At 35.9% G+C, this 22943-nt stretch overlaps 2 protein-coding genes and 1 long non-coding RNA gene across 3 annotated transcripts; all 3 read left to right on the forward strand.

Annotated features, from left to right (window-relative positions):
- Positions 1-2599: 2599 nt before the first annotated feature.
- Positions 2600-4703, forward strand: LOC127154187 (5-hydroxytryptamine receptor 3A-like). The gene is made up of 5 exons (XM_051095597.1): positions 2600-2764; positions 3862-3906; positions 3990-4096; positions 4271-4440; positions 4531-4703. Exons 1-5 carry the CDS (start codon positions 2600-2602, stop codon positions 4701-4703), a joined length of 660 nt encoding a protein of 219 aa, XP_050951554.1.
- A 9230-nt stretch (positions 4704-13933) lies between these two features.
- On the forward strand, positions 13934-15285 carry LOC127153366 (uncharacterized). The gene is made up of 3 exons (XR_007825265.1): positions 13934-13995; positions 14936-14998; positions 15165-15285. It is a non-coding gene; the product is annotated as an uncharacterized LOC127153366 (long non-coding RNA).
- Positions 15286-15695: 410 nt separating this feature from the next.
- Positions 15696-21758, forward strand: LOC127153197 (5-hydroxytryptamine receptor 3A-like). Its single transcript, XM_051094157.1, has 6 exons — positions 15696-15789; positions 18287-18456; positions 18619-18794; positions 18968-19178; positions 20995-21186; positions 21358-21758. The coding sequence occupies exons 3-6, from the start codon at positions 18684-18686 to the stop codon at positions 21675-21677; spliced, it is 834 nt and encodes a 277-aa protein (XP_050950114.1). The 5' UTR covers positions 15696-15789; positions 18287-18456; positions 18619-18683; the 3' UTR covers positions 21678-21758.
- The last annotated feature ends 1185 nt before the right edge of the window (positions 21759-22943 follow it).

Here is a 22943-nt window from a genome sequence, read left to right on the forward strand (position 1 = left end):
TTCAATCAGCCAAAACTGGATAAGATATTAGTTTTAAAAAGCAGGAGCTTTTCATAATAGTTCTGTGTAGATAAAAATCACATATTTTTAATACAAAACTGTTTTATAAGTCTTGATTCTGCAATAGTCCACTATCTCTGTTGATTTGACCTTTGGAATCTGGCCTTTGGAAACCGAAACAGATACTGTAAGTACTACAGTAGGTTCAGTTTTGTTTCTTATGACTAGAAAGTTAAAAATAGACTCTTTGAGTCACTCTGCAAGACTCAACATGAGTGACTTTGCATTTGAGTCATTTTTGAAGGTAAAATCAAAACAAGTTCAAACATATTGTAAAAGTATTTTCTGCCAAGAGTATTTTCTGTTCATTTGGTTGAGTTTCCACATCTCACTTTAAATTCCTAAAATAGAACAATATTATCAAATTAGTATTTTAGTATTAGTATTAGTATATGGATAAAATCTGAACTGGAAATTCATATTTGTATCTTTATCACACCAATATTTATACTTTTTAGTAATGTTTTCAGAATTCAGTTAACACTACATCGAATCAGTGTTAATTAGGTTTATGAAATATTAAGGGAACCATGCTAACCGTGTAATAATGTACTACTAACATTAAAATGATTAAATATGTAATTATTACCATAAACAGCTTTATGTGTTAGTAAACCTTGAATATGTATTTTGTTGTCCTCTGCTTTAAATAATTTCAATTCTTATGTTTTGGAGAGTTTATTTGGATGTTCTGGTGAATTTTTTTTTGGTGCTCAGTGACCTTTGTCGTATGATTATGGACTAATAACTTGTGGATGTCCGTCTTATACAAGCTGTCATTGGTAGTGGTGGGAATCAGTTGAGGGCATTCAAAACCAAGAAGGCTTTATGAACTGTTACTGTGTTGTTTATTTTTTCATTAAAATTTGTAAATAATTCTAAATCTTTACCAGATATTTATTTTTCCATTAAAATGGAAAACACAAAAACCACCACATTTGTAATGTGGGATTTACATGACATACATTTTGCTTTGCATGTTGTTGGCTTCTCAGACTAAGGGACAGACAAATATCTAGGCAAATCAGTTTTGGTATATAGTTTGACACGCTATTTGAATCCTCACAGACATCATGAAACTGTTGGTTTCATAATTTATATATTGTTTAATTATATTCATTCTAAAAAAGGTGATGGCTGCAGCTTTGCTCTCAAGACCACAGGTAAGACAGTCTTAAAATAATACATATCTGATATAATTATAAATGTTTTTTTTCAACACTTTCTACTGCATGCAAATTGTTGATTGAGGTTCATCAGATAAAATATGAATACAATAATTATTAATAATATACTCTTGTTTGTCTTCTGTAAATAATGGTGTTGTACATATGTAATGAACTGTTTTGTATGTATTTAGTATGCAATTTTAGGTGTTTCTTATGTTAACACATTACATGGCATATGTAATAGATACTGTTGCATAAACAAAATATTCACAAGTGTATTAAAAAAATACCTGCAATTTCTCTTTTCACATTTAATAAAAGTAACGTTCTATAATGACAAATGTACATGACATATAACATCCTTTAAAAGGTGTGGTAAAAGGTGTGGAGAGATTATTAAATGTTGCTATTTCTGTGTATATATAATCATTACAGGTTGCTGGATTCACAGCCCTTCTTTCGCAGTTCCAGCTCATTATTTACTGTCTCCTAATGCAATGTAAGATCAACTTTCATTAAGAATCCAAGTGTAATCACATCAAACCATTTTATAACTTTGTAACAAGGTAAATAGCAAAATTATGTAAAGTTTAACTGTTGCAATACATGAATCATATATAAAATAAAATAAATACAGTTACGCTTATTCATTTACACTGTAAAAAATAAGTGTAATTTTAACTACAACATTTGGTAAAAACGCTACAGAAAAAAAACTGGTAATAGGTTAACAGTAAGTTCCCGTACTAAATACAGGGAAAACTGTAAAAGATCTAACTAGACATTTCATTAATTTTACAGTACAAAGCTGTTAATTGTACAGTTTTTAGAAGTAAAAAAGAACAAATCAATAATTTACAGTCGAAAACTGTAAACTGATATTCCCAGAATTCCCTGCATGACATTACACATTTGAAAGTATTTTGTTTAAATAATCATGTTTTTTTTTAATAGTTTGTGTTAACAGTTATGTACATTTGGGATTTATGTTACATCTTCTGTTTATTGAATGTTTATTGCATTATTTAAGTGTTGTGTGTTACCACGATGGTGTTTTGTGTTTGCGTAAATGACTCTGTGGACCTTTTATATATTAGTATATACTTCTGCTTGTGGCCAAATACTTGTGATGAGCTTTGATTTTTCATGTGGCTTTAAATGTGAATAAATAAATGTGAATAAATAATGAATGTTAAGTGATAAATGTGTTCCGCTTATTGGTCTCAAATTTTAAAACACTGAAAAGCCACTTATGTTATTCAATTGATATATGAATTTATTTCATTCAATAATGTCATTCATTTAAAGCTGTTTTTCATGATTATATCTTATTTTATTTAATGTATTAATCTATTCTTGCAGCTCTTTTAATGAAATCTGCAGAGACTATCAACTGCTCTGAACCCACTTCAGATGCTCTTTTAGTAGCCCTGAAGGACAGCATTTTTGATAAAACTGATGTGAGACCAGTTTTTTACCAGAAAACTCCCACCAACATCAATGTGAGCTTCACTCTGTATGGGATTTTAGGTGTGGTAAGTTTTTTAAGCTATTTTATATCAGTGACATATGAAAACATGTAAAATGAGCACAAAACAGTGAGCCACGCATACTAGAATTAAGACCAAGTTAAAGAAAAAAGCAAGTATCTGAACGATAAATGGAGCTGGATATTGTTTGCAATCCAGTTATTGGAAAAGCAGTGTGCTTGTGCGTTTCAAGTGGAGGGGACCAAGCACTGAACCCTGGGGTTTTAAATTTTACAAAGTACTATTTATTTCAAGAAATGGAGGGGGCTGAGCACCGAACCCTGGGGTTTTCAAATCTATTAATTACTATTTACTTCAAGTAGTGGAGGTGGCCGAGCACCGAACCCTGAGTCTTTCAAAAAACTACGAAGTACTATTTATTTCAAGAAGCAGAGGGGGACGAGCACCGAACCCTGGGGCTTTCAAATTATGAAGTACTATTTATTTCAAGAAACAGAAGGGGCAGAGCACCGAACCCTGGGGTTTTCAAATTACGAAGTACTATCTATTTTAAGAAGTGGAGGAGGATGAGTACCGAAACCTGGGGTTTTCAAACTTACAATGTACAATTTATTTTAAGAAGTGAAGGGGGACAAGCACCAAACCCTGGGGTTTTTAAATTTATGAAGTACTATTTATTTTAAGAAGCGGAAGGGTCCGAGCACCGAACCCTGGGGTTTTTAAACTTACAATGTACTATTTATTTTAAGAAGCAGAGGGGGCCAAGCATTAAATTCTGGGGTTTTAAAATTAACAAATTACTATTCATTTAAAGAAGTTGAGGAGGCCAAGCACTGAATCCTGGGATTTTCAAATCTACGAATTACTATTTTTTCAAGAAGCGGAGGGGGCCAAGCACCGAACCCTGGGGTTTTTAAATTTATAAAGTACTATTTATTTTAAGAAGCAGAGGGGGCCAAGCATCGAACCCTGGGGCTTTCAAATTTATTTGTCAAAGTTATTTGTGAAATTTTGTTTAAATAACACTGGATTTGCCTTCCCATTTTAAAGTCATATTAGATTTGGTTTGTCAATGATATGCTAGTGAGCAGGTCTTCAGGCAATTGTGGAATAAAATGTACATTTTTATTTTTCTCTTTCAGGATGAAAAAGCTCAAATATTCGATTCATTCATTTGGGTGTATTTGGTAAGTCCTTCTGTACCTGTCTTTAGACCTAAAATCAGTGCAATTTCCTGCTTTTTCATGCAACTTTATTTTATGTTTTGTAGTTGTGGAATATTGAAGGCTTGAGCTGGGATCCTGATGAATGTGGAACAGACCGAATCTCACTGCCAAGAAAAAAGCTGTGGATGCCTGATATTGTGATTAATGAATTGTGAGTTCAAACACATCAAGCTATTATATTTGTGCAAACTCTGCAAATATTTCAGACAAATCTGAAATCTTTGTGTGAAATCTCCACCAGACTATTTAAATGTTATGCAAAAATATAATAAATACTGTAACATTTAAGCACAACATGTTCCAAATGTTTTGTTTTACTTTGAAGCATGGATGAAAATAAATCCCCAGACACATACTACCTCTATGTCCAATATACTGGTGTGGTAATGGATGATCTTCCCATTCATGTGATCAGTTCTTGCAATATGGACATCTACACCTTTCCATTTGATATTCAGAACTGCACATTGACTTTTAATTCATACAAGCTCACTGGTAAGTTGACTTGACTGAAGAATACATTTTCTTGTATAACTACTAAGTTTATAATCCAATTATTTCTTATTGTTTTGGTGTTTTCTACAGCGAGGGATGTTCAGTTGCTCTTTGTTGAACCAGTGGAGGTAACACTTTATAATTCCCTATCTGTGATGATAACTAAGGGAGAGTGGGAGCTTGTCGACATGCTCGCTGAAAAACCTGAGATACTTCCTGATGAGCTAAATACTTCTTACGATACACTCATTTACTATGTATGAACACAGATTAGTTTTATAAAGATTAATTGAAAAATTCTTTTTCTATTGTAACATTGGAATAAGTGTTTTTTTTTTTTTTCCCTTTAAATATTTTTATGATTCAGGTCATTCTCAGCCGCCGACCCACCATGTACGTGGTGAACCTCCTGATTCCCAGCTGCTTCCTCATTACCGTAGATTTGTTCAGCTTCCTCCTGCCACCCCAAAATGTGGATCGTTCTGCCTTCAAAATGACTCTCATTTTTGGTTACACTGTCTTCCTGCTCCTAATGAACGACCTGCTGCCCGTCACAGGAAACAACTTACCTCTCATAAGTTTGTATAGAAGCTTTGTTGTAGCATTTCACTGTCTTAACCAGCCATGTGACAAGCTTCCAGAGTCATGTAGATTTTCTTTCTTCCATGAAAGCAGTCACTCATTACAGTCACTGCTGGTTACGACAGTTTTAAAGCATTTTTTCTGTCAAGTTTTAGCAGATTACTCTCTTTTAAAGTTATTTAAACTCTTTCCAGATGTATTTTTCTCCCTCTGCTTTGCTCTGATGGTGGCCAGTCTTCTGGAGACAATCTTCATCACTAATATCCAGTGTGGTTCCATTCACTATGGACCTTTACCTCGATGGGCCAAGGTGGTTTTCCTCAACTTTGTTGCCAGACTTGTTTGTTTAAGCAAGAAACCCAGTGACCAAAACTGTGTTCCTGAAGGTGAGCCTTTAGAAAAAAATACTTTATTTCTGCAAGAATAGCTAATAATTAGGTTACTGAGTAAACATTGAGGGAAAAATATTGCAATAACTTCTCTTGTACTTGTAGAGCACAGAACTGAGGCCAAACGCTGTAATCCTGCAGTTGAAACCCCTCAGAGCGAAGTGGTCCATAAAACACCTGCTCTTCTGGAACTGAAGAAGATAAGCCACGTGTTACTATCCATCCATCAGCAGGTTGAAAAACATTTGAAAACTGATGAGAGCACAGAGGAGTGGATGCATTTGGGTCAAGTCATTGACCGCTTGTTTTTCTGCCTTTATGTTGTGTTTCTTTCAGTTAGTTTCATCACTATTTTGGTATTTTGGATTTATTGGTACAACAAAACCGCATCTTTAATATAAATAAACCCACTAAAACTACTAAATCTAAGTGCACACTGATCAGCTACAACATTGTAACCACTGAAAGGTGAAGTGAATGACATTGTTATAATGGCATCTGTCAAGTTCTGGGATATTTTAGGACAGGGTTGCCCAATCCTGCTCTTGAAGGGCCACTGTCCTGTAGAGTTTAGCTCCAACCCCAATTAAACACACATGAACCAGCCAATCAAGCAGCTTTTGAGGCAACTCTGCAGGACAGTGGCCCTCCCTATCAGAACACGCAGTGCATTGCAGTTTGCTGCGCATGGAGCTGCAAATCCATTAAACTAGAAGCAGTGGAAGAAGGTCTGATGAAACACATTTACTTTTAGATCAAGTGGATGGCTGGGTATGTGTGGGTTGTTTATCTGGGAAGAGATGGCAGCAGGATACACTGGACGAAGAAAGCAGATCAGCGAATGTAGTATTGTGCTCTGGACAATGTTCTGCTGGAAAACTTTGGGTTCTGGCAGTTGTGTAGACCAGGGGTTCTCAACTCTAGCCCCCAAGGTCCACATTTCAACAGAGTTTTGCTCCAACCTTAATGAAACCCACCTGATTGTAACTTTTTAGTGATCCTGAAGACCTTGAATACCTTGTTTAGGTGTGATTGATTAGGGTTGGAGCTAAACTCTGCTGAAAATGTACCTCGAGGGCAAGAGTTGAAAATCCCTGATGTACTGTGTGAGACTCTGTGTCTGGAGCTTTGTTGATCTTGTTGTGGAAGTATGAAGATTTGGCAGTATGGACTTGAGTAGAGAAGGATGAAAGCAAAGACTAATACATACTCAAGTCAGATGGATCTTTAGATTTGTGCCATTTTCTCTCTGCTGCCCTGAGTTTGGACCGATGCTCACGAAGAACATCGGATAACCAGGGGTTAGAAGGGGTGGCCCGTGCTGGCCTAGAAGAGAGAGGACATATATCGTCTAGGCAAAAAGTTATAGTGCATATTCCAGGTTAGAGACCCCAGTGAGTTGATGTATAGAAAAATAATGTAGGAACTAAATTTTCTTAAAAATAAACTTTAAAATACGATATTAAGGTGTCTGGAGTCGTTTTTGTGAGAGCATTTTAGTTCCGCATCTGAAAACCGCCAAAACTGGAAGTGACGTAACGAGAGGGAGAGCAGTCAAATGTAAACAACAGAAAAACAATGAATCACAATGATCGTTCGGATGCGGAGGAAATTTTGAATGTTTATTTACACTCCTATCACGGACCACAGATAGCCTGCAATGTGGCCAAGAGAGCAGGGACAGGCCAGGCGTCAAACTTGTTAATATCAGACACTAACGTTATGTGATATAGTGGTTTCTCGTCACCGCAGGAAAGAGAGAGAGTGAGATAAACACGTTTTTGTTTCATTATATTCATGTGTGGGAAAAGTGAGGCCATGGTCACAGCTGAGGAAAGTCAGTGCTGAAGGGAATTAGATACATACTGGGCCTTAGTGGAAAATGTGACCCCCACACTTGATGTGCAGTGTTTGACTCTGCACCCAGGCTTGCTGTCTGAACTCATAATAGATGCTACAGATAGCCTATGCACTTCAGGCAGGAGCATGGACCTCTCCAGGCCAGCAGACATGAGTACATTTAGGGCTTTATTTATTACTCTGAGCTGAATACTTGAATGTATAAATAAATAATAAATTAAAGATTTGAATATTAAAACAATCTTAAAAATGTTGCTCATCAATTACAAGTTTCCTATATGTAGGTCACGACTACCTATAAAGTCACACTTTTTGATGCCATTGGTATAAGACAATCAATATTGATAGCATACAGGCAAGTTGTCCAGTGGGCTTATAGTATTCTGCATGTGTAAACCCTTGCCTTCATGTGTTGTGTCAGTCATTAGTAGACAGTTTACAGAGGAAGGATGACTTTATAAAGATTTTGAAGACAGTGCTACATTCTCGTATAGCCTTTGGTGACCTGCAGTATTCCACTATCATTCAGTGATGACCATGCTTTTCCACTTGGCCTCCATCACATCTGCATCTACATTAGGAGTGGAAGCTGCAGTCCAGTAGAGGTGGTTAATAACAGCTGGCCTCCACTGCTTCAGATCTTCACACACCCTCATGTCTTGCAATGTCTCCCAAAGCCTTATAAACACACCACATGAGAATAAATTACTGATTAGCTGTGCAAACAATGGCACTAAGCTGGGCCTGATGATTATAATATTAACAAACTGAGGTTAACTTACCAGTTATGCTTTCTCAAATGATAACGTTTTTACATTGTTTTTTTTATTATATTGCTAATGCTTAGAAGCTAGCCACGGTGCTTTACAACAACTTATACACATCTCATTGCGTCTCATCATTTAATTGTGTTTACTGATTTGGTAGTTAATAAATGTTTAAAACGTTTCACGTTTTCATTGAGCTGCATCTCTTACAACGCGGCGGATGCGATGAAGGTGCTGTGTGCACCGAAGGAACCGCACCAGCTCTGAGCCTCAATTGGTTCTTGCTTCGACATGCCATTTTGAATTCCATCGTATTGCCGGGATGATAATCCTCCGGTGTAAATTGAACGCTACACACCACCGTTTTTTTCAAAGAAAATGCATTAGGCCTGTCTCTTCACCTGCACAAATGCACGCAGGCACGGAAGATTGTGCCGTCCTTTTTCTTGTTAGGAAACCTGTGGACTCGATGTCCTGACAGGCTGGAGTTTGGAGCAACCTCCCAAAACACAGTAATTTACCATAAGATGTGTAGGGATTTAGCCAAACTGTTGTCTGCAATACAATTGTATTTGTAAATTAGGTCAAGTTGGTTGCGTGATTCATGGGTGCTTTTAGTGACAAGGCGTTTGAAATCGAATAAAGATAGGACTAAATGAAAGTCTACAGCATAAGGCTTGTCCAGATGAATGTTAAAGTCGCCAAAGACTAGAAGTGGACTGCCATCCTCCTGGAATGAGGACAGCAGCCCATCCAGCTCGTCTAAGAAGGTGCCCAGTTGACCAGGAGGGCAGTAAATTACCACAACGTGGAGTTTAATAGGAGCCGTTACAGTAATCACATGAGATTCGAATGAGTTGTAATTGCATTGCAGAGAGTGGGTCCAGTATATGTAAGAGAGAAGTTATTAGACAGAGCAACAGGGGTTGCTGAGTCTTCTGGACAAGTCCAGGTCTCAGTCAAGCCCAAGATACTGAGTCTAGATTGTAAGGAAAAGGCCAAAATTAAGTCAGCTTTGTTGACAGCTGACTGGCAATTCCAGAGACCAACAGTAAAAGAGAACGGTTCAGTGGAAAAAGTGGCGATAGGGCGCAGGTTAGTAAGATTGCGTTGTCGTCTGCGTGTGATGTTAGAGCATTGTGTAGAGACAACCAGAATGTACTGGAAACACATAGAGGTGGAAAGAGAGGACAAGAAGAGAGTATGTAAAGGGAAAGTAAAAGGAATACTTAAGTGCGTTGTCAGTTTCGTTGCTCGGTTAAAGTCGCGCAGGAAGAAGTCGCAGGTCTTTACCCTCACCTGGTTTTACAATTACCCAGGTCTTTACCTGTCTTTTTACAATCAAGAAAAAGTTGCAGGTCTTTACAGGTCTTTTTTTACAATCGAAGTCGCGCAGGAAAAGTCGCAGGTCTTTAGCCTCGTCAGTCTTTTATACAATGGAAGTTGCACAGGAAAAGTTGCAGGTCTTTACCCTCGTCTGTCTTTTTTACAATCAAGGTCGCACAGGAAAAGTCGCAGGTCTTTAGCCTCGTCCGTCTTTTATACAATGGAAGTTGCACAGGAAAAGTCACAGGTCTTTAGCCTCGTCAGTCTTTTATACAATGGAAGTCGCGCAGGAAAAGTCGCAGGTCTTTACCCTCGTCTGTCTTTTTTACAATCGAAGTCGCGGAGCAATAGTAATTTGAATAAGTGCAACAATTTAAACAATTTAAACAATTTAAAACTACAATTTAAAACGAAAGAACAACAATAGGTAGAGAATTAATAAATTCTTTCTAGCAGTAGCTAACAATTTAAACAACACCTATGGAACTAAGGTATTAAGCAAACACTTACACGCTGACGCTGCTGCCTTCTCTGTGGATGGCAGTCGCTTTTTTTTTCAAAAGGGTTGGCCTCCAAATTCCCCAGATCTCAGTCCAGTTGAGCATCTATGGCAGGGGTGTCCAGTCCTGGTTCTGGAGGACCAGTGTCCTGCACTGTTTAGCTCCAACCCCAATTAACGTCCCGGGGTCGGCTAAGGCGCCGGCGGTAGCACTTGCTTATTTTCCAGATGACAGCAAAAGAACTTGAAACTGCTCCCTCAGTTTTGATTGGACACATAAAAGTAATACATCACCTGAATCTGTAAAGGATTTACTTTTATTTGTGTACACTCACCATATCAACAAACTTTTGTGTTTTTTTTTTTTTTTTAAATAAAGGAAATATACAGGGTGTCCTTTCAGTTTTTTCAGTCCCCGTGAATATCCAGTTGAAATGCGTCAGTAAAACGAACCTCAGCGAATACATTACACACAAACATGAGAGATATATCTATAGAAAGCTTGAAATGTCTACTTTTAAATGAAGTATGTCTTTCGAAAACAACATTTTCTGTGTTAAAGTAATCTGTATGAAACCAACGCAATGTCCTGTTTTTCCTCTCTGAGCTCATTACCTCTAATAAGATCACGCCCACACACTGTTGGCGCTATTGATATTACAAACATCCATGTGAGAGACTCAACTCGTAAACAAAGCAGCAACGTGTTTATGTCGGATACTTTCGTTTTTGGAAGAATGCGCTGGGAGGAATAAGCCTCATTGTATTTATCCCAGAAGACGACGCGCTGAGAGGAATAGGCTAAGCTTGTTTATCTCACAAACAGAACGCCAGCGCGGCTACAGCCAGTGGAGGATCTTTTATACAGTGTAAGTAATGTTTCTTATTGGCATTAGATAATGTGTTGTGGAGACATAAACTTGAATGCATTTACTAGTTGGACTTTTCCAAAACTATAATTCAACAAAAACAAGTTCCTTGACTATTGATGATGACCTTCATTATGTATATTTTGATGATACTGTGTTGTAAATAAAATACAGATAATCTAAAACTCCATTCTTTGAATATTCTCACATTGTTTGTACCTGACAGTCACAGTCTCACTGATGGGCCATTAGAGGAGGGCATTTTGTCTCTCAGGTGTGAATCACTAAATATTCATGGCCGTTGTCACTCCCTCGCATATTCCCTTTCGATCATAAAACACGTCTTAGAAAATTTAAATAAGTATACTGTTTTTTTTTTTTTTTTTTTTTTGTGAACGACTGAACGAGATGATTTTCACATCATTTTGTAGAAAAAACTCTAGCCTACCACATCCAGATCTCAAAAGTCTTGTGCACAAATGTTCTGAATGTTTCATGGCCTTATTTCAGTGACTTAAAAATTTTAGTTTTTCACTAACCACACATAAACGTTGTTTTCTCAAAAACACAAACATATACATTTATGTTGCTTACATATTATTGTAGCCCAGTTTGTGCTGACTACAATGTAATCAGACTTTAGCCATTAATATGTTTTTAAGATACTGAAAAAAGCACAACATCAGGGCATGTCAAAAATTCTTCAGGGTCCCAAAACACCCTCAGACCCCAGAGGGTTAAACACATCTGAACCAGCTAATCAACTTATTAAGCATACTTCCAGGCAGGTGTGTTGAGGCAAATTGGAGCTAAACTGTTCAAGACAGTGGACCTTCAGGACAGAGTTTGGACATCTCTGATCTACGGGATGCGTTTGATCCAATCAGTTAAAGCCCCACCGTAAATCTTGCAGGAGCTAACTGATCTGCCGCTAATGTCTTGGTGCCAGACACCACAGGAGATGTTAAGACATCTTATGGAGTCTATAGCCCTGTCCACATGAACATAGGTATTTTCAAAACTGCAGCTTTTTCAGTGCCGTTTGGACATTCGTCCACACGCAAATGTTTTTTTTTTCAGGCTTCTGATTGGCCAACATGGCTTTACGATTGGGGTTATATCGCCACCTGTTGGTTTGGTACTTGACAGCACTTCATAGGGTGTTTTTGGAGTTTTTTTTTTTTTTAATGAAGGAGGAGAATCTCTGTTAATAAAAAAAATACCCATACGTGTGTGGACTAAGCTGTTTTGGCAGCATGGGGGGAACCTCATGATATTAGGCAGGTGGATTTAATGTTGTAGCTGATCACCGTTTATGATTAATGAATCTGTAAATATAAGTTGCCATTTATTACATTAAATTGTCTGTAATATTGAAGATTTTCTGCAAATGGTCTGTTCTGTACTTTCACATTTGTTTGTTTTGTTGTTATTCCAACCGCCAAAGGGTGGGTAGCAGTGGAAAATTAACTGGAAACTATGAAAGCATTGTAAAAATATTTTTTTCATGTGTTATATATGGCTATGCAGCCTTAGATAACTGTATATTAATGAGTGTTTATGTATAAATAAAGTTAATCATTTCATCTGCAGTTCATGGTTTTACCATCTTTTTGGTTTTTTGAAAAATCACAGGTTATAGATTCCAACACTTAGCCGGTGAATGGTTAAAACATAAAATAAACTCTTTGCCGTTGTTTGAAAAGAAAAAATACATGAACAAATGCTTTTCTGAACTGTGTCATTAATGTATAAGGAAATGCGTTCATAATAAAACAAAGAAAGACTATAGAGAAAATGCCAACCAACAGTTTGACCATGACTTTTTAAATGATATTCAAAGATGCCAAGTGGATTTATACAAAACATGAATCATTACACCACCTTACCTTCTCTTTTTAATCTATCCTTCACATATTTACAGTACATTTGTGACCCTGGACCACAAAACCAGTCTTAAGTAGCATGGGTATATTAGTAGCAATAACCAACAATATAATGTATGGGTCAAAATAATCTATTTTTCTTTTATTCCAAAAATCATTAGGATATTAAGTATCATGTTTTATGAAGATATTTTGTGAATTTCCTTCTGTAAATATATCAAAACCTAATTTTTGATTAGTAATATGCATTGCTAAGAACTTCATTTGGACAACTTTAAAGGCGATTTTCTCACTATTTTGATTTTTTGCACCCTCAGATTCCAGATTTTTAAATAGTTGTATATCAGCCAAATATTGTCCTATCATAACAAACCATACATCAATGGAAAAGTTATTCAGCTTTCAGGCAATGTATAAATCTATAGAATGACTTTCCCATGATATTAGAATCAACAGGGCTCTATATGAGGCTGGTCAAAAATATAGCTGTGGTTGTCCAGACTTGAATGTGAGTTGAATGTAAGTTGAGTAGCCCTGAATTAGTTCAATATTTAATTTTTGATTAGTGCTTACTTTGAAAATTGTTTCTCTGCACTTTAATTTTAGCTATTTGGTTTCCAGTACAAATTCCACCCATTCAATTTTATAAAAAGTGACAAGGCAGATAGTACCTAAAATAGCAGAGAAAAGAAAGTATAAATATTAAACAATAGTTGGTCAAATAATGTGTAAAACACTGTTTGATCAGTTTTTTTGTTTTTTTGTTTTTTTTTCTGTATTGTTTTCTCTGCAGCTAGAAAAAATATTTGAAGACACAAAAATGACATTTTTATATGATTAATATACAGTTGTTTGTATATTGGTTGTATGGTGTTTCATTAACCTGGAAACTGTGTAACCATCAAATGGAAATGTGACGTATGGAAATGAGACTTTCACATTTCGTGTCACACCATGCAATATTAATGTCATATCTACACCACAATTTTAAACAAAGCCACGTTTCTTAACCTCAGATTTAAGTATGCAAAAGTATGCTCCACCACAGAGATCCCAGCTACCACCACATTTATTTTGACACACATACCATATTTTGCATGTTGGGCTTGTGTCTCCAATGTCTGAGATTTCCAGAAGGTCATGAAGTAAAATATTGAGTTTTGCCAAAAACGTTCAGTGTTGCATACCAGCACTAGCTGGATGAATAATTCATTTGCCTAAGCAAATCAATTATTTGTATTTAGGATACACACCCACCATTCTAACACATTACCTGTCAAACTGAGAAATGATCCTGAAATGAAAATCTGTGGGGCCCAGTTAGTCACAACATTGACCAAGAACTTAATGGATATAGAACTTCTGTCAACATCCAAGGTAAGCTTCAGCAATTAACAAGAATGCTTGGTTTCAGCTGAAAATAGTACGGATAGTTAATGGTTTTGCAGTAATGGCTTTGCTTTATAACTTTTCTAAATGTATGCTTGGTAGCACGGCAGTGCAGACTGTTCTGTTTAACCCTTTTGATGCATGCATTTTAAATTAAAAAATACGCTAATATTTATGTTTTTTACTATGTGTGTTTAGGTTGTTAGAAACCAACAGTTATATATAATAATGGTAAAGTGTTAAAACATAATGCAAAGATCTGTGCAAATTATTGTGGACAGGGTATATCAGTTACATTATCTGACAAAAAATAAAAGTTCTTATTCTTTACAGTTGTTCTTTGTACACAAAAGATATATTTTGAAATTATTTGTAATAATTTTCTAAATTGTATCATTCCAGTAAGGTATGATTTACCAAAAATGATTTGTTTTACTCACAAAGGGCATTTCATGTACTACATGTCTACACTGTACTAAATAAATAAATAAGGAGTTTTACATAAAAGATTACTGACACTGTTTCAAAAGAAAATACTATTTCAGTATTTCTACTTCTAAGTATAAAATGTAATTCATTGCATTACTTTCTTTGTTCATTATGCTGTTTCTTTGTAATTAACTGAATTTACTAGTAGTTTCTGATTTTATACCCAATTTTATTCTGCACAAATTTGTTGTAACCTCTCAGTCTTAAAACTTTAATGCAATCCCTTTGTGCTACAGACATGTGCCGTGTATCATGAGTAAACTGGTCGAACTCTAGGTCTCAAATCTTTTATAGATTTAACTAAAGGAAATATTCACAAATGTCAGGTCTGATCAAACTGTTGTTTGATCGAGCCAAGAGTGTTCAAGGAAGCTTGTTGGTTTATTAGAGATTTGGTTGTGTTATGAATTCAGAAGCAAATGTTTGTTTGTCGTTGCAGGCTAGACAATGAATTGCCATTCTTCTACAACTCACTTCATCTTCATCTGCTTTATTGTGCAATGTAAGATAATCAGTTCTCTCAGTCTAATAATGAACAAATAATAAAAAGAGCTTTGTGCTTGTGGCCTCCTGGACTGTAATCCATCTTTTTTGGTTTAATAAGCATATAGCTTGTTTCTTTCATTGATATCTTTGTACTCTCTTCTCTCTGTTGCGATGAACCACAGCCGCTCTCATGAGATCTGCAGACACTATAAACTGTTCCCAGCCGACCGCCGAATCTCTCCTACAAGCACTCAGAGAGAGTGTCTTCAACAAAACCGAAGTGCGGCCGGTTATTAATCCAAGGACACCTACTAAGATTAATTTGAGTTTCATTTTGTATGCAATTTTAGATGTGGTGAGTAACTATCCAAATATACCAATCACAGAATGCAGTCACACTACATGAATAGTTTATCATTTGCAAATGGCTAAACAGAAATTGTGGATGTTTTCCCTTTAGGATGAAAAAGCTCAAATCTTGGATACATTTATCTGGCTGCGGTTTGTAAGAGCTTTAAGTATTTATTAAGGACTACTACATTGCCGTTTATTGTTTGCCTTCAATTCATTAAAATCTATCATGTTGTATTTTGAAACATAGTTTTAAAAACAATATAATATTTTGAAATTTGTAATTTATTTTTAAGTGTTTACACTATGTAATTGAAAATTTATCAATAATGGTATTCGTGTTTTAAAGGACTGGACTATTGAGGGTTTGAGCTGGGATCCTGTTGAATGTGGAACAGACCGAATCACACTGCCAAGAAAAAAACTCTGGAGGCCTGATATTGTCATCAATGAATTGTGAGTTTCAAAATAAAGCATCAAAACTCAAACCCTTATATAAAAATGGACTATTCTACAACTTTAACTTACAAAAATAGTTTCAAGCAGCAATTAAGGGGCCAAGCACAAAGAAGGCAAGATAAGTCATGCCAGCATGACTGGCAGCATCAGACCAACTGCATCAGTGAGGAATTAAACCCAAATGGCTGAAAAATCATAATTACGGCTACTAGTAATATGATTTAATGGGTAAACAATAGGTGGAGCTGTTATCAAATCAATGTGGTGCGTTCTGTATGAGGTGACAATGGCACATACAAAGTTTGGTGTCAATATGTCAAAGCTTTGCAGAGATTCAGCCTCAGACACAATTTGGCATCATGCCTTAACTTTGTTGTGGAACTATGCAAAAATGGTTTCGTCCACACGAAATCCATCCAGTCCAACTTTTTGATTCAGATCAGATTAGGTGAACATCGGACAAACAGTCTAGGAGGACAGGCAGACAGGAAGTTTGGCCAACAGTGGTAAATTTTTTCTTTGTGTTCTCTGCATGACTCAAGGAATATTTTGAGACCAGTATTATTACAATATACTAATTTATTTAAAAGTTTAAAAGCATTTTTGGAAATTTCATTATTAACAGTTAATGGTTTCATCTGAACAGTATATCACTTTTGACCAAAAGGTGGCACTATTATCAAACAGTGTGAGGTGACAATGGCACATATAAAGTTTGAAAGTCAATATGTCAAAGCTTTGCAGAGATACAACCATTGTTGATGCAATAAACAATAACCATTTTGTCTATTGACAAAATCCATAACATTTTGCTGAAGATGATCTGAGTAAAATTTGGTGAAAATTGGATCAACGGTCTAGGAGGAGTTTGAAAAAGTTGGTATCTATGTTCACGGCATCACCCAAAGGATATACTGAGATTAGTTTTATTACAATAGGCTTATATACTCAAAATTAATAGCATTTTTTCTAATTTTATTATAACTTTTGACCACATGCTAGCACCGCCCCAAAACATTTTGAGTACAGTCACGGCATGATATGCCAATTCATTCGAAAAATAGCATTTTACGTCAAAATTCAAAGTTTCATGATTTTTGGCCAAACCATTCAGAATTTATAAGCAAAAATAGCCATTTTTCATATCTCCTGACATCTAGGTGGTGCTGTGCAAAAATGTGTAGGTAGCCTCAGGTCATGGTTATTATAACACACACCAAGTTTAGTCTCAATATGCCTAACCTATATATAGCCTTATTGTAATTTTTGCGTGCTCTTTGTCGAATTCGTTCATGCATTATTTGAGAATGGTCTGACTAACCAACTTGAATTCTTTAGTTTTTTGCCAGCATGGTCTAAAGATGATCTGAGCCAGTTTTGGTGAAAATCAGACAAACCGTCTACGATGGGTAGACAACTATTAAAAATCTTGAACAGTAGAATTATAAATTTTGGTGTGCATCTGACTTGCCATAAGCCAAGGAATCAGAGGAATACAGCAATTTTGCTTCTAAAATGTACACTTCAAAAGTTACTAGCATAAACATGAGTGAAATTTTGGACAAGTGGTGGTGGTAGAGAGTTTGGGTTAGAGACTCCAAACTTGCTATGGTTAATATTGAGACTGTCCTCTATTAGTGTGCCAAATTTCATAATTTTCCCACAAGTAGTTCTATGGGCAGCCATAGACTTAAAAGCGGAAAAAGAAGAAAAAGAACAGCAATGGATACAATAGGTGCATACGCACCTTCTGTGCTTGGCCCCTAGTTAAGGAGTCAGGCACAACAGAGGCAAAATGTAGAGCTAAGGAACTGTCTTTAATTACTCACAGAACACCAGGGTTCTCCAATCCTGCTGCTGGAGATCTACCTTCCTTCAGACTTAAGTTATTTCAGCACCCTGCTTAAACACACCTGCCTGTAATTATCAAGTAACTCTGAAGTAGCTGGTTCAGGTGTTTTTGATTAGAGTTAGTGCTGAAGTATGGCTCTTCAGGAGCATGGTAGGAGACCCCTCATAAGAAGCCCAGCAAGGCAGACGTAGGAAAACTTGGTAACATTTGATTTGATATGCTGTAACGAATCTTAGAATTTTTGACCAAACTGTTCAGAAGTTCTAAACACCAGTAGGAGGTGCTGTGCTGAAACTATTCATGTGCCTTCAGGTCATGCTTGGTATAACACATACCAAGTTTGGTCAGAATTCGCTAAAGCATTGTGGAGATATAACCTCATGTCCATTTTTGCAGAAACTTTGTCAAATTCGTTAACGCGCATTATGAGAATGGTTTGCACTAGAAAATCATGTTATAACTATTTGCCAGCATGGTCTGAAGATGATCCAATTTTGGTGAGAATTGTTGCACAATTGTTACCACAAAAAACAAGTTAACTAATCAGAGTTTAGTTGACTGATCAACTATAAAACCCTTAAAAACCTCTAATAAGTACAACTGTTGTGGCTGTCTATGACATACTGTCCTATTCAATTGCAGCATAAGTGACAACCAAGCACCAGACACCTATTACCTTTATCTTTACAACAACGGCAAAGCAGAAGATCGGCTGCCAGTCCATGTGATCAGCTTCTGCAACCTAGACATCTACACCTTTCCTTTTGACATTCAAAACTGCACCTACACATTTGGCTCATACAAGCATACAAGTAAGCATTCGTTTTTTAATCTGTCATTCACTTGCCATTTTAGAAGAAGAGCACAAAATATGTATACTTTGTTGGGATGACACTGACAGCAGAATATATTAATGTCTGTAATATATATCTCTATATCTCAAACCTGAAGCAAATCAGTTTCTCCCTCTACAGTTCGAGATGTTCAGATATTATTTGGAGAGCCAGTGGAGGCCACACTCAAAAAATCTCTAGAGTACATGGAAACGAAAGGAGAGTGGCAACTGACTGACATGATCGGCAAAAAATCTGTCAACTCATCATATTTCAACGTGAATGGATTGGACAAATGGGATGAACTGGTTTACCATGTTTGTGTCACCTTCTGTTCCTAAATACTTTAGTTGATTAATACTGTTAGAGCAAGAAAATATTTTCTTTTGTACTAAGATTAACTGATGTGTTTTATTTCAGAATTCAGAAATTGAATGAACTATTTCTTTGTTTTTTTCTGTTTATTCTTCTACTGGTTGTCACATATTAGATAGTCTTGAAGCGCAGACCAACTCTATATGTGGTGAACCTGCTGATCCCCAGCTACTGCCTGATTACCGTAGATCTGTTCAGCTTCCTCCTGCCTCCTCAGAACATGGATCGCTCTGCCTTCAAAATGACCTTGATCTTAGGCTACACCGTATTCCTCCTCCTCATGAACGATTTGCTTCCTGTTACAGGAGACACCATCCCTATTATAAGTCTGTTATCACTCTATATAAGAGTGGGGTCCAAAAGTCATATTCAGTTAAAAAAAATTGAGAAACTGAATCACTGTATAGTTTTGAAATTTTTACATTAATTTAAGAATGCCTTAGGCTGTGTTTACACTGGTATAGAAAATTCATGTATTTTCATGTAAACACAAAAATCAGCATTAAGATGCGTTCACAGTCACTTCCAAATGTGGTTTTAAAGGATTAGTTTACTTCCAGAATAAAAAATTCCTGATAATGTACTCACCCCCATGTCAAGATGTTAATGTCTTTCATTCTTCAATCGAAAAGAAATTAAGGTTTTTGAGGAAAACATTAAAGGATTTTTCTCCATATAGTGGACTTAAATGAGAGCCAACGGACTGAAGGTCCAAATTACAGTTTCAATACAGCTTTAAAGGGCTCTGTACAATCCCAGCTGAGGAGCAAGGATCTGTTATCAAAAAAAAACACATTTTTGTACTTTTTAACCACAAATGCTCATCTTGCACTAGCTGGACTTCACGCATTATGTAATCACGTCGGAAAGGTCAGAAAGGTTGGAAAGGTAGTTCTTTGTTTGTGTACTTTGGTGCAAAAACTCCATCTCATTGTCTCCTCCAACTTCAAAATTGTCCAACTTCGTTGTTTTGCATGTTTTTATAAAGGGTGTTTGACTTTCTTTGCATGTCGGTACCTCAACCTACGTTACGCGTGATCTTTGCAACATGACTATGTAATGTTTGAAATTGAGCATTTGTGGTTAAAAAGTACATATATATATTCCTTGACTGGGATCATGTAGAGCCCTTCAAAGCTGCATTGAAACTGCAGTTTGGACCTTCAACCCATTGGCCACCATTGAAGTCCACTATATGGAGAAAAATCCTGGAATGTTTTCCTCAAAAACCTTCATTTCTTTGCGACTGAAGAAAGAAAGACATGAACATCTTAAATGACATGGGGGTGAGTAAATTGTCAGGAAATTTTTATTCCGGAAATGAACTAATCCTTTAAATGAGATACAATATCTGTACATCTAAACATGTCTGACCCCCGTTGGAATTTCAGGCCATCAGAAAGATACATTTTCTTAATGTCAAATTATGAACCAGATGTTGCCTGTATGCAGTATCTAGAACCTAAAAGCTACTAGATAATTTTTCGGATGCATGCAATTTACACCCACAATATTTTTCTCTAATTTATTCAGCTAAATGGCATCTTACCACATTACGTTATTTTACTTTAGTAACATTATTATATCCGTTCAGTCAAATTTTGCACTGTAAACATCAATGATCATGGTATAAGTATAATCCAATCTAGCGTGCATAAAATTCAAAGAACCATCTGACATGAACTATATAAATCATTTTTATATATACGCCTAAACAAGCAATATAGAAAACCTTGCCTATTTGGTGACCTAGAATTGGCTTAATCCATTAGACACTTCTTTGTTTTACATTTTTCATAATCTTAAAATTGTTATTTAAATTAGATTTTGAATCTCAGACTTTTGGACCACACTATAGTTGTAAAAATAATTTTATAAAATATAAATTTATATCAAACTGTATATGCCAGTGGTTCTAAAACTTTTCCAACTCCTTCAATCAAATCGGAACATTCAGTTATCAGCTACCTGCATCCATCTTTGTTCTAACTTTTCTTCCAATATTGTGCATTTATAAAGTCATTTTGTATCCCATCTGTATCACAGTTTTAAGGCCCACTGATATATACAGTACTTTTGTAACTTTCATTTTAAGGTAGGGATCTTACGTTATTCTCTCTCTCTCTCTATCTCTCCCTACAGATGTGTTTTTCTCTCTGTGTTTGGCGCTGATGGTGGCTAGTCTATTGGAGACAATTGTCGTTACTAATATTCTTTGTGGCTCGAGTGATTATCCCCCTCTACCAAATTGGGTTAAAGTGTTGTTCCTGCATTACCTGGCACGACTGGTTTGCTTGCGCAAGAAAATCAGTGACCAGAATTGTGTCTTTCAAAGTAAGTCTCATACTGAACAAAATGTCAATAATATTAACCATCTTGACAGTATATAATCAAATCTTCTACGTATAAAATAAATAAAATATTGCAAATATCAAAATTAACACATAAACTGGGCTTGCTTACCTTCAGATCACATTAATAAATTTAACATTTTCTGACCGGCAGACAACACCAACGACATGATTACCTCTTCACTTGAGAATGAAATAACCCAAATTAGATACCCAGAAAAAGGCATTAAATCAACATTTAAACATGATGAGCAAGAACTGAAGGAACTGAGGGTGATACATGAAGACGTGCTCACCATTCGCCAGCATGTTGACAAGCATTTCTCCACTGATCAGAACTCACAGGAGTGGATACACTTGGGAGAAGTCATTGATCGATTTCTGTTCGCTTTGTATGTTATTTTCCTCACTGTCAGCTTGTTCACCATATTGATATTCTGGTTGTACTGGTACAGTTTTGACAAAAAAGCTTAATGGCTTAATTAACATATAAATGTATATGTGAAAATGCAGATGCTCAAATTCACTTGTCAACCTCTTAAAAGACAAGACTGCATATATAGACCACTCATGTAGTGTTTTTTTTGTTATGAAGTAGCTTGTCTACATACAAAACATTATACGCTTTTAATGGATAGATCAAGGTAAGAAACTGAGAAACTGAATCACTGTATAGTTTTGAAATAGAAATTAAAGCATCTTTTAATGAAAAAATCCTTTAATGCAATTCATATGGGGAAAAAATCTGTTTCAGAAATTTCAGTTTGTTGTGAATATAATATTTTGCTTACAGCTATGCTGTGTAAACACATAATGGTTTTACAAAGTAGCCAGCTAGATCACCACATGGTCACTAGAGGGCACCCTCACTTTTAAATTATTGTTATGACTAGTGTTCTATTTTTAACTTCCATTGCAAGTATGTTTTTTGTAAAATTTGGTTTGAGGAGACAAGATTACATTATATAACAATTAAAAATCATGCCCCAGAGCTTAATTTGCACGCACAATTTTGATGAATCTAAATGAGTAATGCACGGAAGGTTTTTTTTTTTTTTTTTTTTTTTTTTAAATAATCATAAATAATGTTTTCTGTAAGGGTTAAGTTAAGGTAATAGAATATAAAGTTCATTATGTGTATGGAAAACCCTCATAAAACAAAAATGTAATGTGTGTGTAAAATATGTCAGTTACTTAATTACGCCGGTAGGTGGCGACAAGTGACTGTCTTTATTATTGAATCTTTTTTCAGTGAATCTTTTAACTAAGCAGAGATGGGAAGTAACTAAGTAGAAATACTTTGTTACTGTACTTAAGTAGATTTTTCTGGTATCAGTCACTATTTTTCTGACTACTTTTGTACTTTTACTCCTTACATTTTTACACGAATATCTGTACTTTCTACTTCTTACATTTACAAACCAGGCTCGTTACTTTAGTTTTAATCTGCATTTGGTGGATCACCTTTCGATTACGAATCTCTAAACCATGAATGGGTTCCGCTTCTCTGTCAAACGGTTTCTATCAGAGTAATCAATGCGAGAGACTCGAGACTGGAATGGATCTGAGAGGCAAAACTATATTTACCAGGTCTTCAAGTGCAGGTCAGTTCCTTCTGTAAATAGTCTTCTGTAGTTTTGTCTTTGATTACTTAGATAAGTGCTAGCAACTCTTAGCAGTAGCAGCCAGGGGATTAATAATACTGTAAACTAAACTAAATTAAATGACAATCACTCAAAA

The sequence above is a fragment of the Labeo rohita genome, chromosome 22 (assembly GCF_022985175.1).
Source record: "Labeo rohita strain BAU-BD-2019 chromosome 22, IGBB_LRoh.1.0, whole genome shotgun sequence".
Classification (NCBI taxonomy): Eukaryota; Metazoa; Chordata; class Actinopteri; order Cypriniformes; family Cyprinidae; genus Labeo; species Labeo rohita.